Source organism: Homarus americanus, unplaced genomic scaffold (genome assembly GCF_018991925.1).
Source record: "Homarus americanus isolate GMGI-L3 unplaced genomic scaffold, GMGI_Hamer_2.0 scaffold32583, whole genome shotgun sequence".
Lineage (NCBI taxonomy): Eukaryota > Metazoa > Arthropoda > Malacostraca > Decapoda > Nephropidae > Homarus > Homarus americanus.
Genome location: NW_024713129.1, coordinates 18,835,961 through 18,856,625, shown reverse-complemented (window position 1 = coordinate 18,856,625; position 20,665 = coordinate 18,835,961). Strand labels below are relative to the sequence as shown.

Here is a 20,665-nt window from a genome sequence, read left to right as displayed (position 1 = left end):
TTAGTGACATCAAGTGCATCCACGTATTTGACATTGTTAGTTAATTTGTATATGCTTTAGGGCCGAATATTTGAGTGACTGACGCCATCTATGAGTTATGCTATGACTTACTGAATGCCTCGCCCGTTTTTCTTCTCTACCTTCAGCAAGGCGATGTCGTTGTTGAGGTATGGACCTTTGTCGTACTCTGGGTGCAGGACCACAGCCGACACACGAAACTCTTGCTCTTCCTCCTCTTCTTCCTGTTAGGGATGTAAGAAGATGGAAAAGGAGAAGGGGAAGGAGAATAAAGGTACATATTGAATAAGGAAATGGATTGGAGTGAAGGAGGAAGGGGGAAGGGAGAGGGGAGAAAGGAAGAGGAGAAACAAAACAGCACAGGAGGGAAGAAGCAGAAGAGGGTAAAGGGAGAGAGGAAGGAGAGTAAAGAGTGAAAGGAAGAAAGCAAAGGAGAAGGGGCTTAAGGGAAGAGATGAAGGAAAGGAGAGAAGGGTGACAAGGAATGGCAGGGGATGAAGAGAGAGAGAGAGAGAGCACTTAAAATCAAGTAGATACAGACAGTAGTGTCATGTCATTATATTGATGCTCACTTGCAAAAACATGCATATATTTATTGGTACATACTTTACCATTTGATTGAATTCGTACAGTACATTCATGCACTACCCTCTTACATGAGTATTAAAGTCTCCGATTTTGAGGAGGTAGGTGGTGGCCGGGTACTTGAAGACACAGTGACCCGCAGTCAGGACGTATTCCTCCCCCAACACAGCTCCTCCGCACCACTGGGTAGGCCCTGTACGCGTTAACAGGTTGATGGCCACCTGTCACCACCACGTTAAATACACAATAAGAATCACGTGACACTTTGAAGTCTAAATGCAACATATAAATACAGTTTCCGATAGTCTAAGTCAGAATTAGGAGTCCAAGTGAATGCAGAATCAGATGAATACATTATCAGGATCATAAGCCTTAAATTCAAAAGCATAAGAAGAGGCTTCACTCAGAAGTATAAGCGAATACAGAATCAGATACTTTAAATTCAGATATTTATGCACAAATTCATGTTGAGATAAATTATATACAAATTCAGAATTATGAAAAAAATCACTGGTTAATTAATTTTGGCAGGAACGGGATTATGGGATTAAAATAGTTTAAAGGTCGAAGTTTAATTGTTTTTGACATCTGAAAAAATGTGATATCATATTTTACATTAACTGTGATACAAAGAAGAGTTATTAAAACTGTGTAATAGTAAGATAATAATAATAATAATAAAAATAATAATAATAATAATAATAATAATAATAATAATATGATAATAATAATAATAATAATAATAATAATAATAATAATAATAATAATAAAAATAATAATAATAATAATAATAATAATAATAATAATAATAATAATAATAATAATAATAATAATAATAATAATAATAATAATAATGTGTGGTGTCATTATGTATCATATATATATATATATATATATATATATATATATATATATATATATATATATATATATATATATATATATATATATATATATATATATATATATATATACATAACCACAAGGAAAGAAGAAAACACTTCGTGTTTTCTTCTTTCCTTGTGATCAGCATATACCTAGATCACACGCACCTACAGTGATTTACTTGCATATATATATATATATATATATATATATATATATATATATATATATATATATATATATATATATATATATATATATATATATATATATAAGGCATGGGTGTGTCCCCAAGCATGCATGCGATACGTTTCAAAACAAGATTTCGACAGAGTGCGCCAGCGACCTTCAGTTGTACCCCTGCGGAGATGGAAATCCCCGGATGAGAGGTTAGAGGAGTGAGGGAGGCAGGAGGCAGGGATAGGGGGGGGGATAGAGGGAGAGAGGGAGGGATGGGGAGAAGAAAGGAGGGAGAGAAGGACAAAGGGAGTGGGTGCGTCTGGTCGCGACAGCTAAGTTATTATTATTATTATTATTATTATCATTATTATTATTATTGTTATTATTATTATTATTGTTATTATTATTATTATTATTATTGTTGTTGTTGTTGTTGTTGTTGTTGTTATTATAATTATTATTATAATAATTATTATTATTATTATTATTATTATTATTATTATTATTATTATTATTATTATTATTATTATTATTATTATTATTATTATTATTATTATTGTTGTTGTTATCTCTGGTATAATAAACAAATAATTAACATCATATAATTACTTGTTTATCATCCTTCTAGTTACGTCACAAAGGGTAACAGTGTGGTAGAGGTGAGGTGGACAGCAAGAACAGTGACTGGTGTGAAGTATTGTGATAATGAGACCGATAGTCAGGCTATGATGATGTGTGCGTGGCCTTCAAGCAGGGCCGGATTTACCTACTTGTGGTCCCCAGGCCAAACTGAACCGGCTGGTTAATTCCGAGTTAACCAGGTTGGTACATTTATAGTATACTGGGCTTTAGTAACGAAACCCAATTGAAGTTTCTTCTTTTATTAAAAAGTATTGTTTGTATAATTCATGAGTGTAGATCAACCGTAACTTCCACTATTTACGAGCGTGAAGAGAGAGGACGGAGGCTACGTAAATAGGCCGTATTATCAACGTCCGTTCGATGTAAGACTGTGAGTGAGACTAGCAATGGGCGCCGGCTTATGCGGGCTGACAAGTGCTGACATGCAGTGAAATGAGCCGCACCCCTAAAGGAATCTACCACTCAAGTAATCTGGTCATGACAACTCATAGCCGGTGGAAAGTTACAGGGGATGAATTTGAATATATATATATATATATATATATATATATATATATATATATATATATATATATATATATATATATATATATATATATATATATATATATATATCTTGATATAATCACACGGGAAAAGGGAAACAACGGAGCACCTTAGCTTTCGTCTTTATTCAAGACATCTTTAGAGGTGCTCCGTTGTTTTCCTTTTCCCGTGTGATTTTATCAAGATTTATCTTATCCACGTTTTCATTGTGGATCTACATGAAATATATATTATATTTTTTTATTATTTTCTTTTTACTTTAATTATTTTGCAATGGCCAAATGTCATCAAATATTACATAATATAATATTATAATGTAAGAAATAAGAATTTCAACACAATGTGACACATCATTACTTGTAATCAAATTAGTTCTATATCATGTACATCTTATATATGGGAATAATGAAAGAAATACAATTAACTTGAAGCATAATCAATTTTGCAAGCACATGAAGTACAGCAAACTGTGTGAATTTCAAAATAAATTCTTCCTACTTTTTTTTCATGGAAAATTTGTCAATGATACTGTTTGTGTCAAGGGATTGTAGGAGGCCAGATTCAATGCATAATAATGAAAGTGAGTTTAATCTGGTTTGTCCCATGGTAGACCTCAGGTGATTTTTCACCCTAGATAGAGTAGAGAAAGACCTCTCTCCTTCACAATTTGTAATGGGGATGGTAAGGCAGTTGTCAAAATACCATCTTTGGACCTCATCAAAGTGAAGATGTTTGTCACTGACTTGTCAGATTCGAAGACAAAATGTCTTTAAATTGCAAAAACTCATCTAGAACAGATGCTTCCAGGTCACTGGAATAGGTACTGACAACCAATTCCAGTTGGGCTTTGAGATCATCATATTTCATACTGTCATACTCCGTTAAGAAGCTAAACAGCTTCTTTATTTCTGAGTAGGCATTCACTCTGTGCTCTAATTCATTCCTAAGGCAATCTAATATGGTGTAGAAATTGTCCACCTTGAACTTCTCACGTGGATCAAGTTGAGTTTCAGTGCCAACTGATTCATCAAAGAAATGTTTTCTCTTTTTGTTCTTTTTGTTGTCTCTGTGTAGACAGGCTCAGCAAAAGCACCTAGCCTGATCTTCTATTTCATCAAACTGACCCTGTCTCATTTCTGAGACGAAGGAGATCAAACTCTCATACAGTTTCACAACTGACAGAAGGTCGGTCTCAACTTTTTGAAGTGATAAGCTGGTTGCATTAAACCTTGTTAAGATTTTATACCACATTACAGTAAGTAGTGCTGTTTCAAATGCTTCCATTTGTCTTATGAGGCCTTCACCTTCAAGCTTTGTAGCCACAGTTTGTTTACTGTCAGAACATATGTTCTCCAGAGCTGACTTTATCCCAAGGTAATGTAAAAACACTGCTTTAACAGCATCAGCCCTCGCACTCCAGCGAGTTTCTGAAAGGGATTTCACTACAATCCCTTCAGCAGGTAGTGCAGCTTTCAAAGAATCCTATCTATATGTGGAGGCTGGGAAGAAGTTGTATAAGGCTTGCAAAAATCTGGAATATGAAACAGACCCAAGGCAACTGCTGGCAGCTGATGCTCCTACAAGGTTCAAGGAGTGACCTGCACAAGGGACATAATGTGCCAGGGGATTCATAGCCTTTATTCTGGCTTGGAGACCAGTGTAAATGCCTGACATATTGGCAACATTGTCATTACTCTGCCCTCTCATGTCACTCAAATCAAGACCAACATCTTTAATTAACTGTACAACAGTTGAGGCTATGCTCTCTGCACCATGGTCATGTATGTCTATGAACTTTAGAAATCGCTCAACAGGTTTGCCATCAGGTTTGACATAACGAACTATGAATGTAAGTTGGTCAGTATGACTAACATCCGGTGTGGAATCTACACTAACTGAATAATATTTGGCTTGTTTCACTTCACTTATGATAATTGAGTGAATTTCTTCAGCCATCAGATTGACCATTTCCTCTCAAATCGTTTTTGAGAGATATGAAGTCTTTCCACTACCTACAGCACCATACTTCTCCGGATGCTGTGCAAGAAAAGGGCCAAATTTTGCCAGGCGTTCCAGTACTCCAAGGTAATTCCCATTGTTGCTAGAGCCTATTCTTTCATCACTACCTCTGAGAGGAAGACCTCTTGATGTTAAAAATTTTAGTGTTACAACTATGCGCAATAGAACTTCTTTCCAGCATTTTCTCTCCAATTCTACTTGCAAAGCCAAAGTGGAATCAATTCGCCTTGCTGTAATTGCCCTCACACCCCAAGTAGTAACTGAGATATTATGCTCTTTGCTACTTTCATGTTCAGCAACTCTATGCTGACAGTTTTTCCAGTCGCTAAACCCACTGGTAAACAATGAGACTTGCTTGCTGAATAGCTTGCATGGAACACAAAATACATCTCCAGTTTTTGGAGAATACACAAGCCATTCCCTTTTAACTTTTTCATCATTTGCCATTTGACGTGTAAACAAGGATTTGGGCACATATCGAACTCTTTCCTTTTCACCCACATTTTCACTTCTTGCAGATCTTGAGAAGTCACCTTGTTCACAATTTAGATCAAGAGGGTGGTTTAGTAAATATTCAATCAGTTTATCATCAATTGTCAGCCAGTCAGCTGGATCACTTGATACATACAAATCAACACTGACACCATGTTCCACAGAATGTTTCTTATAAGTCAACTGAGATGAATCGGATGAAGCTTCAGTCACAGGTGGTACTTCCATTGCTGTAGGTGCTGATTTACTTAATCTCTGTGACTGACTGTGACTGACTCAGCTGACCTCGCTTCGTCATCTGAATCATGAAAGTGAACATCTACTGTGTCATCCCCTGGGAGTTTACTGTCACTGGTACTTGGCTCTGAATCTCCTATTGGTTTAAAAAATGTTGTCAGCTTTGGAACTGATTGCAGTTGTGCACCTTTGGCTGCTTTTAACTTTCTCTTTTGTGAGCCACTTAGATATTTTTTCAGGGACGACATATTTATCTCATGAGAATCCCCAAGAATAATCAGTAAACAAAAAAATAGTGTAAGTCTATAAGAGATACCAATATCACATAAAATAGACACAAAAACACACGTAAATAACACTGAAGTCCATTTAATGCAACATGTAACATATCATTAGTAAATAATGAGTGCCGCGTACACACTATAAAATATCACTGAGCTGAGGCTAAGAAGATACTGACTGAGCGAGCTGTCACCAACCAACGGTAACCCTGACACGTACTGGACGTGAAACGATCCTGTCCTTCACACGTCAAAGCGCTGAAGGTTTCTTGAACTTTATTCTCTCTCTCTCTCTCTCTCTCTCTCCAGTATATATGTATGTATATATAGATAGATAAATAGATAGATAGATAGATCGATGGTGGCACACGGACATTTAAAAAATGTATATATATATATTTTTTTATCTTATTTTATCTTATTTTCTTCATTTTACTATAGGGCCTAGTCCGTGGCCCACCTGAGAACCACCCCATGGCCCACCAGTTGAAGACCACTGCGGGCCTATACTTATTGTACAGGGGCCGACATACTCCGGGCCCTATACTTATTGTACAGGGGCCCTTATGGTTGTGAATATCTTATATAATGAAATACTCGGTGGTTACTTGAAACAAGGTTATACGCTGGCACGCTGCGCGACAAATTAGTTTCAGTGGGCCCCCAGATACCGGTGGGCCCTAGGCCAATGGCCTACTTGGCCTCTTGGTAAATCCGGCCCTGCCTTCAAGTAAGGTTGATGGAAACGAGGTTGAATGGAGAGATGGCTAAATACAAAGATCTTTAAATCATTATTTTAACTTGCAGATGTGGTAATAATAGAAATAATAATAATAATAATAATAATAATAATAATAATAATAATAATAATAATAATAATAATAATAATAATAATAATAATAATAATATTATACCGTTGTAAGAATTCATAAGGTTTGCTTCCCCCTATAAAGAACGAAACCGTGCAAACTTCTAAAGCTACCGTGTTTCTGGTATAGTAAAAAGCCACTATTTTTTTTTTTTTTACGGTGGGGAGGGAAGGTGGCGAATGGTGGGTAGGGAGAAGGGAGGGTGTTGAACAAAAGTAATAATTGAAAACTTCAGAAAACAATAAAATATTTTGGGAATTACTGTTACTATAGTTTTTCTTCGTAAAGGAAATTTGAGTTTGGGGAATGGAATCTATTGGAGAATCACAAGTTGTCTATGTGAGCGGCACTAACCATCCATGGGTGAGCACCTGGTGGGGGGGTGTGACCGCTCACCACTCTGGCTACGATGGATGTGGTTGGGTTATCATCTACCTCCCTCAAACCACACGTTGACGGCAGCGACTCCGGCAGTGGCCCGTCAGGAGGGACGCTGTCTGTAGTGTCTGTCTGTGGTCGTGTAGAGAGATAGCAACACTGTATTGCTTAACTTTCTAAAGTGTAATAATTTCCTTAAAAGTGACAACATCTTAAAATTAATATTACACGTCCTAAAGTGTGAGACAAGACCTTCCTTAACACAACAGCACTTTAAAATGTAATATCGCACCAAGAGTAAATAATTTTTTTAAATGAACTACATATCTAGAATGTAATAAATTCCTTTGATATAGTAACTACCTAAATTGTAAGAACTTCCTTAAATACAATAATTCCCTAAAATACAACGGATTCCTTAAATCTTAACATCCAAATTATAACAACTTATTCAAATGTAATATCTCACTGAAATTTAAGAAATCCCCAAAATGTAATAATGATATCGAATATATTACCAGCGTTAAGCATATTACTTATCTTGAATAATATAATCCCCTATATGAAAAACACGTACTTGAATATGATAATTCCCTTAAATTAGAAATAGGCTGCTCTTTAACTAGTAAGGCCTTTAAGCGCGTAATAAGTTTTGTAATTATATTAGTACACCAACAGACCGAAGTAATTGGGACGTCGGAACATTGAAGACCGACATCCTCAGTGTGGTCACAGTTGGTCTGGCCCCACGGTAGGTGCTGACAGTCCACGACGGAGGCCTCGTAGCCCAGACACTTCACGTCGTCCAGCCACACCATACCAACTCCTGCCCCGAAGGAATTGTTCTTGTACACGTGAGAGGCCCCAGCCCAGCCCATCATTCGACACAGAACCTGTGAAGGAGGAAGTTATATTTTGTATAGTACACGCCACTTAAAGCCGCACAGACTGGTAACCTCGAAATTCCTAATCGGCAACTATGCTGGGTCTATCCTTCTCCCACCTGCCTAAACATACAAACCAGGCAATTAATCAGTGGTCAATCAAGGTGTAAAGTCAATACTTACCCCCGGGAAACGTTTGAGGGATAAGAAATATTTTTTTGTAATTTCCTTATTTTTTTTTTAAAGTTCAGATTTTTTTCTGGAAATAATTGAATCTTTTGTAAAAAAATGAAATATTTGTGAAAATTAAAAGTTTCAATTTTTTTTTCGAAAATTTCCAAACAATTAAAAAAAAGTAAAAAAAAAAAAAAAGGAAAAGGCCAAAAATCTTCTCCCTCAAAAGATCGATCGCCGAGCCTAGTTCCCGGGAAACGGGCGTTTGAGGAATACGAACTTTGCACAAATTTATTTCCATTTATTTGCAATTTTTTTTCAAATTTTTTTGCAACTTAAATTTGCAACATAGCCTATATTTGCAACATGTATTTTGTTAGTTTATGAGTTATGAGTGAGGTTAGGTAGGTGACGATAGGATAGGTTAGGTTAGGTTAGCTGAATGTAGGTTAGGTTAGGTGAGCTGAAGGTAGGTTAGGTTAGCTTAAGGTAGGTTACGTTAGGTTAATAGTGTAGGAGCTTATATTACCGTTACTGCCTCCAACGCCGTGTGACGCAAAGGGCCTCCACATAACTCGCACCAGCCATTTCGATCATGAGCCCTTTCCATGGTTGTATTCAACTCGTCCTCCGTCTCCTTTCTTATAGTTCGGATCCATGTAGGCCTTGGTCTTCCTCCTCTTCTCGTTCCGTCCACTCTCCACTCGACCGTCTCTCTCAATACTCTATCCGGACGCACACGCAGAACGTGTCCCAGCCACCTCCATCTATTCTTCATCAGCCATTCATCGATATAGGGAACATTTGTGACTTCTCTTAGCGCCTCGTTTCTAATACGATCACGCCATCTTATGTTCAAGATTCTTCTCAATGCCTTATTCCCGAAAGTTCGGAATCTTCTGGATAAAGTGTCATTATCATACCAAGATTCACTTCCGTATACCAAAACGGGTCTTACCAGTGCAGTATATAATCACAGTTTGCCCAGTATACCCATAATTTGATGGCCTCTTCTTATTCTGTCCTGAAACTCATCTTCAAGTGATCCATCGTTTTTGACGAGTGTCCCCAGATACTTGAAAACAGGAACTTCTTCCATAATTTGGTCCTCCTCCTGAATGTTCCCTTCAATTTCTTGATATATTTTCATAATAGTGTTTTTCTAACATTAATCGTTAATCCAGCTCCTTTCCCCTTTTCCTCCAGTCTGCTAACCATAGTTTGCAAATTCTAAATGGATCTGCTCATCAGTACTACATCGTCTGCATAATCCAAGTCTGCGAGGTATTTATTGTCGACCCATTCGATCCCTTCTCTTTTATCACCCACTGTCTCTCTCATTACGAAATCAATAAGTACAGCGAACAGCAATGGAGACAAAACATTACCTTGCAACACCCTACTCTCGACATTGAATTCTGGGAAAAGTTGGCCATCAACGTTCACACGACATCTGCTGCCCTTATGAATTTCTTCTATCAAACGAACGTATTTTCCTGGCATTCCATAGTTCCGTAAGATTTTCCACATAGTAGGTCAATGGACACGATCGAAGGCTCTTTTTAAAAATCGACAACTGCCATTATTAACGGTTTTCTGAATTCCATACTATGCTGTATTATGTGACGCAATGCAAATATATGATGACTACAGCTTCTTGATTTTCTGAACCCTACCTGTTCATCTCTTTGCCTTTGGTCTAAGGATTCTTGAATCCTGTTCAGTACGACCAAACAGAATACATTCTACTGTATACTATTCCGGTTAATGTTATCCCTCTCCAGTTTCCAAACTCTTGTAAATAAATTTTCTTGGGCAGTTTTGTAATGATTTCTTGTTTCCATTCATCCGGGACAACCCCAGTGCTCCATATTTCTTAAAATCACTTTAATAGTACTTGTGGTGCACCATTCGCGTCGGATTTCAGCATTTCTCCAGTTATTCCATCTAGACCTGGTGCCTTCCAGTTCTCCAACTGTTTTAGTGCCCTTTCAATTTCCCTCACCGTAATGACACCCATATTGACATCCAATTGTTCTTCAGGCTGATGTGTAGTAAGAGTATTAGCGCTATGGAAGACTTTATTCATTACCATCCGGAAATGCTCCCCATCGTTACTTTATACGTTCTTCTGATGTTATCAACTCTCCGTTCATAGCACGTACTGGTAGTCTTTTTCTTTTCGTGCCTATACCTGCGATGTCTTTAATTATATCGTATGCTTTACTTACTCCATGTCCATTACCGGAATTAAGTGCCCTGCCTGCTTCTTTTGCCAGATTTTCCAGGAAAAGCCGCTTATCACGTCTTGCACAACGCTTAACTCCGCTCTTAAGACTTCAGTATTTGGCTGTTTCTATTTTAAGAGCATCTTCGTCTCCTTCAGATCTATCAACATACACTTTCTGTGTATGTCTCTTTTATATAATGCTCCAGGTCTCTTCTGAGATCCATTTCTTCCGCTTAATTCCTCTCTTTTTTCCAAAAATTTTCTCAGCTGAGCCCTGATACAACTGTGTGTGTGTTTACCTGTTTGCTTCTCTGTTTTTTTTTATCTAATTTTTCTTCATCTTAGTTTCTCTCTCTCGTCTTCCTTATTCCCTCCTTCAGCACCCCTGGATCCTCTTATGTAATCCTGTAAAAATTTCCTGTTCATTTTTGACACCATACATCATATTAATCATTATAACCTGTAGATTAAGAAAAACTATGGTGTCATTTTTTTCTGAACGGTTTATTATAAATTTTATGCCATCAAAGAAGTTTTATCGAAGAGCAGCGTAATCAACCACAAACGTATTACCATTAAGTCCTAACTTACTTAAAACATGACAAATAACATATGAAAATGTATTATATGATCACAATTTAACATAATATATTATGAATGCTGTTATAATATCGTAAGTGTGTTACAATCATGGCTGCTCATATATTATATGCCATCCTGTCTCTGGCAAAGAAAAGATTGCATTAAGTAAAAATGTTTTAGAACATCCATTTTATATTTATTATTAGTTTATAGTATTATACATCATATGTATACAAGTCACACGTCATTATTTACGAAATTGTTTCAGTCCTCGTCATCAGATTCTTCTGTGTAAAACCAGATTCCTTCACCTTGTTTAGGCATTTCTCATCATCTGCTTGACATTTACACATTTTTTCTGCATGAACACGGCAATAATCCACATTTGCTGACGCCACATCCACACTTAACAAGCTCTGTGATAGCTTCTGGAGCTGATGGCAGGTCTGATATTACTGTTATGAAACAGTCATTTTAAATTTTCCAGCCATGCTCCAATGGTGAAAGTATTTTCACTGTCTGCATCACAAGAGTTGTTGCAGTCGGTGGTAGTTTTTCAGCCTCTGCCTGCGTTTTCTTGAAGGGATGTCATCTAAGTTTTAACAGTTCAGTGAAAGTCATTCGTGGACAGTAGGGCTTACATACACATTCCTCTAGACCAATATACATGTCTGCAGGAGGAGCACTTGGTCTACTCAGCATCTTGAATGCATTTAGGACCTTTGTGTTAGATTTCATCAAAGTGCTCCAAAATGTTTTCTTTCCTTTGCCAGCAAATTTTCCTCTGCAGTCAGATCCTGTGAAAGCATGGAAACCTGGAGGGCTCTCTGCAATGTCTGGCCTAATGGCATCATATCGGCATTTGAAAGAAACAATTTGTCGTTACTCACTAGTTGTAACGGCTGGTTAATTCCAATGTTAACCAGGTTGGTTCACATATATTATATTGGGCTTTAGTAACGAAACCCAATTGAAGTTTCTTATTTTATTAAAAAGTATTATGTATATAATTCCTGAGTGTAGATCAACAGTAAGTTCCACTATTTATGAGTGTGGTGAGAAAGGGACGGCGTCTATGTAAATACAGTAGACGTGAATCAACGTCCGTTCGATATTACGTAGTGAGTGAGACTCTGAGTAGTGACCCATCGAGGGAGAACGGAATAGGTACGTCGTTCTCCCTCGAGGGAAGACGGAGCCATCCACTGCGGCTCTCAAATAACGTCTTCCTCAAGTCAAGATATCAAACTACTGCCAGCTTTGGGTGGCCAGGAGCCGGCTGCTTTATGCCTTTACTCAGCATAGTATGATGCAGCTTCCCGTGGGCACACCTTATCACGTGCATTGAACATGTCACCTCATAGCTAGTGGAAAGTTACAGGGGATGAATCTGAATATAAATCAGATGTAAATAACCCATTTATATAATACTTTCTGTTGATGAGACAGGGGACATTACACAGTTCCTGTTATCATACTTGTATTTTCTCCAAGTTGAGGCTGTTTTAATAGGTCTAGAACAAACACATCAGTGTCTAGTGATATGATATGTACAGTGCTGCCTTTCTGTAATGCGTATATGGCATGAATGATGAGCAGAGCATCTGCTTCCTCGTGAACACCGTTCTATGTTGATAGTATAAATGAGGTTTTGCTTGAGTGGAACAGAAGCAATGCTTTATATCCTAGGTAGGTGGTCAATCATGTTTTGTCTTGTCGTTGCTGAGTAACTTCTTGGGTGAGACTTTAATCTGTGATTTCATAGCTCTATGCATTTGCTTCCTTGCCATAGCGTCGGTTTCTTGTTCTTTGTTTTAGCGAATGACCTACGTCATAACGATCAAAGACAAGGTGCAAAGCATCATAACTTTTGTCCTAGCTCAGGCCTGAGCAACCCAAGGTCTTCGTGAGGCCCGTGGAGTGACTGAGAAATTCTATTTAATGTGGCCCGCGGATCAGGTAGATGCAGCTAGCTTATGGTGGGTAAAGCAATACAGTATTTATTTAAAGAATAATCTTCACACACAGTTCGTTATTGTTTCATCACCTAAGAGTAAGTAACTACGAAAATGTAAGTGTGAAACAAGTATAAATATTAACAATATAAACTTTTTAACTTGTGTGAGTTTCCGGGCTAAGATCAGCGCGGGCTGTTTGATGGATTAGCTGCTATGTGGCAGTGGGTCACTTGGGAATTAACTAAGGATGGGTAAGTCCAATTGGGGTTTCATGCCTGGCTGTCCAGGAAAAATCAACGTATTCACAGGCTGCTTCAATAATCTTCTGTTAAATGCAAAGGAACATTAACATTTTCCTTAAAAATATTATTATGGATTTATTTCCTAAATGGGGAAAAAAATTTGATTGTAAACTGAAAATATTGCAAGGTGGACGTGACGATAAACTGTTTCACCGTCCGTGCTAATGCAATATTAACATTATTTTTAGATTAGGTAGGATATAAATTTTGTTGGGTTAGCCCGAAGAAAAATACCTAAATCGTAATGCAGCCCACGACTGAGGAAAGGTTGTCCATGCCTGCCCGAGCTATGGTTTTGATGAAGTGGTTTGTAAACTCAGCACATTTTTTTGACAGACAAAGTTGACAGTTCGTGAACTAATGCCATGCCATCGATGGTGAGAGTCTTATGACATGGTTCATTTTGTGGATCTGCGACGCTTTGAACAAGGACAGACCTCTTGTAGATTGATTCCATCACGGGATCTTGCGATTATCAGCAGTCTAGCAAACAAAGATCTGCCATTCTTAAGTTCTATAACTTGCGAAAGTAATTTGATGGTTGGAGTATTGTTTGCTGCTTTCTATGACAGAAGATTAACCTTAGACATCTTTTCCCAGATGCTTACTGGACCAACAATGCGTTGCTTAACCAAATTTTCATAACCTCATACTTATGGTCAGTGATTGGGTTATTTATGATTTTGATATTTTATGTAATGAAGTTAATTTAAAAATCCAAATGGTAGTATTTGATCTTTTATCACCTTAGACACTCAGTGCGTCATGCCTCTCGAGCGATTTTTTCCTCGCTTACTTTTCTGGCCAAATATGACCTTATATCCCATCAGAAAAAAGGAAACCATTTGTTTCCTTAATCTACAGGTCCCAAGGTTTAAAATGGTGTTTGGTGTCAAAAATTAACATTAAATTTTTACGGGACCACATATTGCTACATAAGCCCCTACACTATAAGGTAAGTTTTTTTTAGGGTTAGTTAGGTTAAGGTGGGTTTGGATGTTAGGTAAGATTCGGTTAAGTTCGGTCGGGTAGGTTACGTTAGGTTAGGTTAAGTCAACCGAAGGTAGGTTAGGTTAGGTTAAGGTAAGTTAGGATAGGTTGGTTAAGTTAGGTTACCTCTTTGAGGTGACTATACACATACCAACATTTGGTACAGTGGAGTTATTGTACATATGAGTATTCCAACTCACCCCCAGCATCACAGTGTCTGGGGACAACCTCGTGCACAGTATGTCAAGAAAGTACAATATATATTTATAAGCTACGTGGAGGTAGGATGTCCATCTAGAAACCCCAAGGAAAGAAAATAAAACACATTTTAATAAGAAGATGAAGTCCTGTACATACACAGGAACCCAGGAGGTACGATAACACTCTGGACAATGAATATATGTAGAATAATCTTTCATGCGATTTTTTTTTTGAGACAAAACTGTTCAGTCAAAAGTATAAATAGACTCATCATCATTTTAAACCACCGTCCTCGGAAGATTAAACCATTATCCTTAGTGTTAAATTATATCATCGTAAAGGTGTTTATCCATCACCCTTTTAAAACATCGTCTTCAAAATGTTTAAGCATAGCCAGACAAGAGTACTTACGTGTCCCTCCTCTAGAGTGATATCATCATCACAAACCGTGCCCCAGATGCCCAGGTAACGCACCTCTACCCTGCCCTGCCTCTTCTTCAACTCCCCCTCTCCTCTTGCTACTTCTTCCATATCTTTACCATCCACCAAGCGCACTTCCAATGGAGCCTGACAGAAAAAGGCAAAATCAGACAATCAAATAAATTAATTTGACTTACACAATTACCAAAGGAAATACTTATCGAAACATATAACACAGAAAATAGTACTCGAAAGAATTAAAGGAGTAACTTAGTGAAACCTAAAATATCCCTTGGTGTGTCCCCTAGGTCCTACATATCTCAACACAAAGGATCTGGAGGTACCCAAAACACATCTCTGTTCTCGTCAAAGCCTCCATGATAGCTTTCGGCGTCATTTTTTTTTATCTCTTTCAACACAGAAAAACTGAGTATACCTGACACATCCCCCTCTCCTCATCAGACCCGTCGTGACAGTCGTCGACGGTGTCACAAAGGTAGGGCAGCCCGATGCATCGTCCGTTGCTACACTGCCACTGTTCACGACTACACTCGTCTCCAACTTTGTAGCAGCGTACGCCTGCTCCCTACACAACCAAGTAGTCAAGTCATCAGCCAATCACATTTAATCTTTTACTTAAGCAATATATCAAGCATATAATAATTAATAGGATAATCAAATAATTAATTCTTCATTCAAAAAATAATTTATCACCCATTTATTCAATCACTATATCTAGGCATCAAGTAATAGTCACACTCATATGTCCCTCTCTCTCTCTCTCTCTCATTTTTCTTTCGTTTTCCCATTTCTTTCTTTTTTGTGCTCTTTCTTTATATGTCTCTATATCTCACCTCGGAGGCCTGACAATCATGCACTCCCCAGCCACCAAAGTCACACTCAGCCAGCGACGCTTCGTTGCCTTGACAGTTCAGGTCGTCCATCAAGTACTGCCCACGGCTTGACCCAAAGCTGTGGGGATCAAGTGGAGGTCAGAGAAGGCCATGAGGTGGGTTAGAAGTGTCACGAGGAGGTCAGTAAAGTCATGAGGACTGAGGAGGTCAGGAACGTCACGAGGAGGTCAGGAGGGTCATGAGGGGTCAGGACGGTTATGAGGGGTCAGGAAAGTCTTGAAGAGGTCATTGGGGTCATGAGGAAGTTGGAGGAGATTATGAATAGGTCAGGAAAAGTCATGAAAGATCAGGAGAGGCCATAAAATATAGGGTAGGTCAATGGAGGTCCTGAGGGACATGAAGAGGTAAAAGAATTCATGAGGGGTCAGCGAGAGCATGATGAGGCTAAAAGATGCCAGGAAGGTCTTGAAAAGGTCAAGGATTGTTAAAAGATACAGAAAGAGAATGGCTGCAACTCTGAAACCGTGATATGACCACTTTAATAGACTAATTATCAACAAGAGGATGTCTATGTACTCGTACTTACTGAGAGTTAAGCAAGACTTCCCTGGCACCGAGGGAGAAACCCAGCTGCCGACACACCACGTCCCCCTCAAGCTCTCCCCACATGTCGTGACACACACCTCCCCAACGCCTGAATGCTGCAGGAAAGGAAGGTCAGGACAGATCATTCAGGATGAGTTGAGGTCATCCAGGGTTATCCCGAATATAAGATTATTCAGGTTCGTAACAAGTCAGTACACTTAAACACATGTTTTTCACAGTCAACACAGGTCTTTTCCGGTCAATACATGTCTCTTACGGTCAATACATGTCCCTTACGGTCAATACATGTCTCACGGTCAATACCTGTCCCTTACGGTCAATACCTGTCCCTTACGGTCAATACATGTCCCTTACGATCAATACATGTCTCACGGTCAATACCTGTCCCTTACGGTCAATACATGTCTCTTACGATCAATACATGTATCTTACGATCAATACATGTCTCACGGTCAATACCTGTCCCTTACGGTCAATACCTGTCCCTTACGGTCAATACATGTCCCTTACGATCAATACATGTATCTTACGATCAATACATGTCTCTTACGATCAATACATGTATCTTACGATCAATACATGTCTCTCACGATCAACACATGTCTCTCGCAGTCAACACATGTCTCTCGCAGTCAACACATGTCTCTTACGATCAATACCTGTCTCTTACGATCAATATATGTATCTTACGAACAATACATGTCTCTTACGGTCAATACATGTCTCTCACGATCAATACATGTTTCTTACGGTCAATACATGTCTCTCACGATCAACACATGTATCTTGCGATCAATACATGTCTCTTACGGTCAATACATGAATCTTATGATCAATACCTGTCTCTTACGGTCAATACATGTATCTTACGATCAATACATGTCTCACGGTCAATACATGTCTCTTACGGTCAATACATGTCTCTTACGGTCAATACATGTCTCTCACGATCAACACATGTCTCTTACGATCAATACATGTCTCACGGTCAATACCTGTCTCTTACGGTCAATACATGTCTCTTACGGTTAATACATGTCTCTCACGATCAACACATGTCTCTCGCGGTCAACACATGTCTCTTACGATCAATACATGTATCTTATGATCAATACCTGTCTCTTACGATCAATACATGTATCTTACGATCAATACATGTCTCTTACGATCAATACATGTCTCACGGTCAATACATGTCTCTTACGGTCAATACATGTCTCTTACGGTCAATACATGTCTCTTACGGTCAATACATGTATCTTATGATCAATACCTGTCTCTTACGATCAATACATGTATCTTACGATCAATACATGTCTCTTACGATCAATACATGTCTCACGGTCAATACATGTCTCTTACGGTCAATACATGTCTCTCGCGGTCAACACATGTCTCTTACGGTCAATACATGTCTCTCACGATCAACACACGTCTCTCGCGGTCAACACATGTCTCTTACGGCCAATACACGTCTCTCATGGTCAACACATATCTCCCAAGGTTCACCCAAGGTCTCCATGGGTTAACCTCTGACCTTACCTTTGACCTCGACGCGGCCCTCATGCACGTCAGACCCATTGGCCAGCCTAACCTCGAAGTTGACCTTGTCCTCACAATCCATTTCGTCTTCTCCTTTCTTACAGTCCCGTCGGCCATCACAATTCTGACGTGAGTCAATTATAGGGTTAAGAAAATGGAATCAATAAATGAGATCAAGTGGAGTGACACATGGAAAGTTAAAAAGAGGAGTCGAGGTCGATATTATGGGCCAAGAAAAGGGGCAAAGAAGTGATATGTTGGTGACTGTTGAGAGAAGCGTAAGTACCAAAAACATCACATTAGAGAATCACACAAATGAACAACGCCTTCAAGGTCAAACATGTATTGGTGTTCACAGAAAGATGCGTTTTATTTTATTGTTGTCTAAATTTTTATTATTTTTTTAATATTACAATGTTGCGCAACTGATCTTTCCCCTTCTATATACTTAACAAAAAAAAATCCACCAAAATCTTTTCTCACTTATTTTGAGGGAAGACGCCCAAGTATGTTATTACTAACTCATAATTATATAATTTCGAAAAAATATTCCTAAGTAGTTAGAGTCCACTAGTAGTGAGGCAGCTAAATGCAATTTTTTAAGAGAATCATGCAAATGGCGATACAAGTCCGCCTGATTGGCCATTTTTCAAGATGGCCGCCATATTGACCTTCACAAGTTGATTTTTCTTATAGAAATTGATGTAGTTGGTCAATCTGAGTGATCTTGGTGTCGATATGTATGTTTTCAAGCATGCTCAGGTGATTTTGTTATAGTTTTTAGTCCAGTGTAACATTTTTTCCACATAAAATAACAATTTTAGTAAAAAAAATAAAAAAAAAAGATCTTACTAAAAAAAAAAGTACTCCCTATTAGCACTGGTTCCTGTGAGTTCTCCTGACAGTACATCTTTGTGCATTTACTGCTGTTCACATATGCAGCTGCAAAGTGCTGTGCAGGAAAGTCCAGAGCGAAAGTATTTGCATCTCTGGTTGCAGTCTTTCTTACAGGAACATTTGGTCAGCTCCTGACAGCATGTCGCAATCGGGGGAAGAGTCGTCCAACGTATCTGCCATGCCTCTCCCTTCTGAGTCCATCCCCAGTTGACAGGACTGCTGGTTTCTGGATTGCCTGGCCCCAGATGATACCAGCCTGGTAGGCAGCCCGCTTTGCATGTCCCTTAAGGGCTGCCTGGGTTGGTGGAATGGAGTCATATGGTCTCTGCTTGCGGGAAAAGAGATTTAGTCTTGCCTCATCTACACCAGTGGCTGCACTAGATCTGTCGTACATGAGGACAACAAATCTTTCCAGTTTCTGCAGGTCAACATCAGCAACTGTTGTTGGACATTGGCTGAGTTTGGTGAATGTTTCTGAAACTTCATTACAGACATTCCATGTCTGCCATGCAGATTTCTTTCCTTTCCCACGGAAGCCAGACACAACATCACAGCTAGTGAAAGCATGAAAGTATAGGATCCCACTCGCTTTCTTAGGCCCTATCGCAGAAACTACATCATGAACTGGAATCCATCGATGACTGGCTCCTTGGCCAGAGGCAATCCGCATGTTATCAAGACCAAGCTCCTGTAGTGATGGCAGTACAGGTACTGCTATGACGACCACGCCAGTGTCATTGGCTTTGATGATGAGGGACTTGCTACCTTCCATTGCTGCATCCCTAGCATGCACAAATATTCGTGTGTCTGCTTCCTCATGACAGCATGGAGCCACAGCTTCTAGGGACTTCTCTGTGTTGCTAATGGCATCTTCTCCCTTTGTCACAACCACCGTGTTTGTCGTCTGTGCTTCACACATTTTCTCCGCGAGAAAATGGAATAGTTCTGTCTTGTTTTTGTCATCTCGCAGAAAGCTTCTCCAGTTTTTGAGAGTTTTACTGGTTCCTGTAACTCTTCTCCTGATCCCCTGTCCTCGTTTCGACTTGGCTTCAGACTTCAGACTTGACTTTTTGTACACATCAAACACTACATCCACCCTATTGTATTTGGCACCATAGAATTCCACTTTGGGCAGGATGTCTTTTCTGGCATAGGCATCAAAAGTCTTTGAGGTGCGTGGAGGCAGGGCATTTATCAGCGCTGAGTCATCTATGATGATAGCATCTCCATGTGGTTCTCTCTCTGTAGCATTCACTTGTGCTTGAAGAATTTCAGCCAGCTGTGACTTCTGACATGTATGAAGCTTGCCAGTGTTACTGAGGGAGGCAGGAGCTGACTGGTTCTCATGCTTGAAGAATTCTTGCAAGTCATACTGTCTGTTTTGATTGGAGATGAAGAGTCGCGAGAACAGCTGACAGTCATCTTTCAGTACATTCTCTTTGGAACTGCTAACAACGTGGTCATGTTTGAAGAAGGAGGATCTGTTTTTCTTGATTGGATGGTAGAACAGACATTTACCTTCATTCTTTAGTCCTTCTAAGAATGACTGGAATTGCTCTTTTCCTCTGTCATGGTGTGTACCAACCATATTAGCAATATCTGGATCTACAATGTTCTTTGTGTCTAACACCAGAAGGTCAGATGACTCTTCTTGGAAAGGGTTGCCCATCTCCCGCAGCACCTTGAAATGTGCTTCCACCTTCTCAAAGAAAGATTTCTGTGCACTCAGGGTCTGCTCATGATGTCGGCTGCTGGTGGTGGTTCCATCTTTTGCACCTGACGCAGCTTCATATCCAGCAACAAGACGACTCACTTCAGGTCCAGCCACCATCCACCTACGAAGTGCTGCTGGGTCCAGTGCCGGATTAACCATAAGGCACTTGAGGCACTGAC

At 39.0% G+C, this 20,665-nt stretch overlaps 1 protein-coding gene across 1 annotated transcript in view; it reads right to left on the bottom strand.

The window, feature by feature from the left end:
• The window catches only part of LOC121868865 (serine protease svh-1-like), a 68,183-nt gene that overhangs the window by 5,022 nt on the left and 42,496 nt on the right, over nucleotides 1-20,665 (bottom strand). The window contains exons 18-26 of the mRNA XM_042369864.1: nucleotides 17,876-17,999; nucleotides 16,314-16,428; nucleotides 15,728-15,845; nucleotides 15,310-15,459; nucleotides 14,865-15,020; nucleotides 7,813-8,025; nucleotides 7,109-7,264; nucleotides 675-824; nucleotides 112-242 (exon numbers count right to left, since the gene is read on the bottom strand). Coding sequence (XP_042225798.1) covers nucleotides 112-242; nucleotides 675-824; nucleotides 7,109-7,264; nucleotides 7,813-8,025; nucleotides 14,865-15,020; nucleotides 15,310-15,459; nucleotides 15,728-15,845; nucleotides 16,314-16,428; nucleotides 17,876-17,999 — 1,313 coding nt within the window. The remainder of the gene's footprint in view (nucleotides 1-111; nucleotides 243-674; nucleotides 825-7,108; nucleotides 7,265-7,812; nucleotides 8,026-14,864; nucleotides 15,021-15,309; nucleotides 15,460-15,727; nucleotides 15,846-16,313; nucleotides 16,429-17,875; nucleotides 18,000-20,665) is intronic.